Source organism: Salmo salar, chromosome 21 (assembly GCF_965601325.2).
Source record: "Salmo salar chromosome 21, fSalSal1, whole genome shotgun sequence".
Taxonomy (NCBI): domain Eukaryota; kingdom Metazoa; phylum Chordata; class Actinopteri; order Salmoniformes; family Salmonidae; genus Salmo; species Salmo salar.
The window spans coordinates 12912692-12915558 of NC_138311.1; the positions used below are offsets into that span (position 1 = coordinate 12912692).

General features: G+C 39.8%; 1 protein-coding gene across 1 annotated transcript; it reads left to right on the plus strand.

Moving 5' to 3' along the window:
• The first annotated feature begins 638 nt into the window (after nucleotides 1–638).
• LOC106581733 (uncharacterized) lies at nucleotides 639–2651 on the plus strand. Its single transcript, XM_014163977.2, has 4 exons — nucleotides 639–735; nucleotides 1670–1710; nucleotides 1810–2279; nucleotides 2396–2651. Exons 3-4 carry the CDS (start codon nucleotides 1987–1989, stop codon nucleotides 2529–2531), a joined length of 429 nt encoding a protein of 142 aa, XP_014019452.1. The 5' UTR covers nucleotides 639–735; nucleotides 1670–1710; nucleotides 1810–1986; the 3' UTR covers nucleotides 2532–2651.
• The last annotated feature ends 216 nt before the right edge of the window (nucleotides 2652–2867 follow it).

Sequence of the window (2867 nt, forward strand, 5' to 3'; positions counted from 1 at the left end):
AGAGTAGGTCAGTGCGTGACTGGGAGGTTTATCTAGTTTCTTTTTTCTATGTTGTGTTCTAGTTTCTTTTTTCTATGTTTTTTTGTATGATTCCCAATTAGAGGCAGCTGGTCATCGTTGTCTCTAATTGGGGATCATATTTAAGTAGTTGTTTTTCCCACCTGTGTTTGTGGGAGATTATTTTGAGTTAGTGCACCTCTGTTGTCATGGTTTGTTGTTTGTTATTAGTTTTTTGTTTGTCTTGCTAAGTTTCACATTCAAATAAAAGATGTGGAACGATACTCACGCTGCGCCTTGGTCCGTTTCTACACACAAGCGTGACACCAATTTATGCAGAAATCCAGGTAATTCCAAAGTGTTCACATACTTTTTCAAGCCACTGTATAAAGAATAAATTATAATACATTTCGTAAAATCCAATGGACCATATGCACTATTCAATTAAAACTAAATTCTTTGTAAAATGAAATAAATATCGGCCAATTATTTTATACATTCATCAAATTACATAAAAACACAAAAATGACTGCCCTTCTACTACCATCCCCCTCGCACCCCCTTGACACACACATACACACACACAGAGAGAGAGAGATGTCTGTTAAGTTTATGATGAGAGATTTGGGGAGTGTTAAAGGAAGTGAGGTGTGGAGGTGTGTCTCTCTCTACAGTATAATTAAGAGTTATTTCTCTGGGAAGCAATGCAGACAGAACCCTGACAGGAACTACATCCCAGTAAGTACACTATTTCTAAATATGCGTTATTTTGACACTCATTGAAAATAATCATGTTTTTTTAAAGAAACATGTAAAACATGATTGATAGAGTTTAACAGATAGCACTTTGATTGATGTGTTACAGTACTTTGAACTATGGGAGACTAAAATTGCCAATGCAGGGAAATATGTTCTTTGTATATCTTTAATTGTTAATAAGTATTTTTATCTACTTAGGGATACGTTTACTAAATGTTAATTCCAGATGGGATAAAAGACCAAAAACAAAGCTAAAATGTTTGTATTCCATTTGGAAAAGTACAATTTCTGCTATAATGCTAATTCTTAAGTCATCAAGAAAGTAGTTTTTGACCCTTGTCAGTGCTTACTTTACCAGCAAATACTGGGATAAATACTTAGTACCTGCGTAAAATATCAATTAATTCAGTAACTTTGGTGCTTACTGATTACTTCAGTGCTTTCAATGCTCCATCCAGTGGAAATCCATTGGAATGCCATCCGAACTTACATTGAAATACCATATTATATACAGTATCTTGACATTAATGTCAAAGCAATTATGTTTTATAAGTACCTGAGAAAAACTGTTTATAAATGTATCTTAGCAGACAGTATTTACCTGGTAACTACATGAATAAAAAGCACTGCAAAAGGATTCAAAAATATGTCGGCCAACACCTCACTGTTGCTTTCCCTGGTATGGAACATAGGTCTTAGTGTGCAGCCAGCAGCCACATCTGTCTAGTACACTATTGTTCCATTTGTTTGCAGATAGCATTTTCCACAACCAGTCAGATGTGACTGAATGTAGCAATATGTTGACAAGGACTTCCTCCATCTCTAACTAGGTTCTATTTTAGCGAAAGCGGGGACAAAATATAACATTTTAAATCAATCATTAAAATAAGAATAAATATTTTTTCCATTTCAGGGTTTTGATTTGAAACATCGAGATGTGGGGTCACAATCAAGGTAAATGTTTGCAAACCAATTTCATTTGTTTGTACCACTCTTTCAATTTATAGTGTAGGTCATTTGGCTCGTATTCTATATAAATCTCTCCTTGTATAGGAAACCAGCATCCCTCTGGCTACAACGTGAACCCAAGCGGGTGCGTCCCGCCAATGCCAAGTGGGGGATACCCTGGTGGGTGTCCCACTGGAAACATCCAGCCCCCATTATGCCCTCCCTACCAGCCCCCCTCCACTTGCTACCCTGTGCCACCATCTTATCCAGTACAGGGTCCCCATGGAGGTCATGGGCATGGGCACGATCATGGGCACGGACCTCACGGCCATGATTGTGGAGGGCACGGTCATGGAGGACACGGTCATGGAGGACACGGAGGGCACGGTCATGGAGGACACGGAGGGCACGGTCGCGGAGGACACGGAGGGCGCGGTCGCGGAGGACACGGAGGGCACGGTCGCGGAGGGCATGGCCATGGGCACGGTCATGGGCACGGTCATGGATGCAGGCACAGGCACAAGCATGGGCATTGGCATGGAGGTTGTCACAAGCAAGGGAAGCAGAGTCATGGGGTAAGAGATTTTTAAGTCTAAAACGAATTGAAAGTGCTCCATAGTAAAATCTCTGTTAAATTGAAATAATATATGTTGAATTAAAGGTGTTCCTTTTCTGTTTCTCCTCCATCCAGAGTTCAAGCAGCTCCTGCAGCAGTGACTCCGACTAGAGCCTGCAGTCAGAGGGACATGACTTATCCTCTTATCAGCCGTAAGAGACTTGGATCTCTCTCCCCAGTGCTTTACTATAGCCCCAGAACCAATCCCTAATCCCCATCCCTAATGTATGTACGTTACAAAACCATATCTCTCCCGCTCATATATCTGATTTTTAAAAAGCATGATGGTTTCTTTTATGTAAAATAATTAAAGGACACAGAGGGAAACGTCTCTTTTCTTGTTGTATGCCAAAATAATTTTAAAAAAGAACTGTCCAATTACTGTGTACATCATAACTACAACCCACAGTATAGGTTTTTGATATTTCAATTATTGTGGGCCTGGGGAATTCTGATTTGTTTATGGGTATTTGGTTATCCGAGCTGAGCTATAATTGTAACCCGGCATAGTTTCCTCATAAAGTCAAGCATTCCTAAACATTGATTT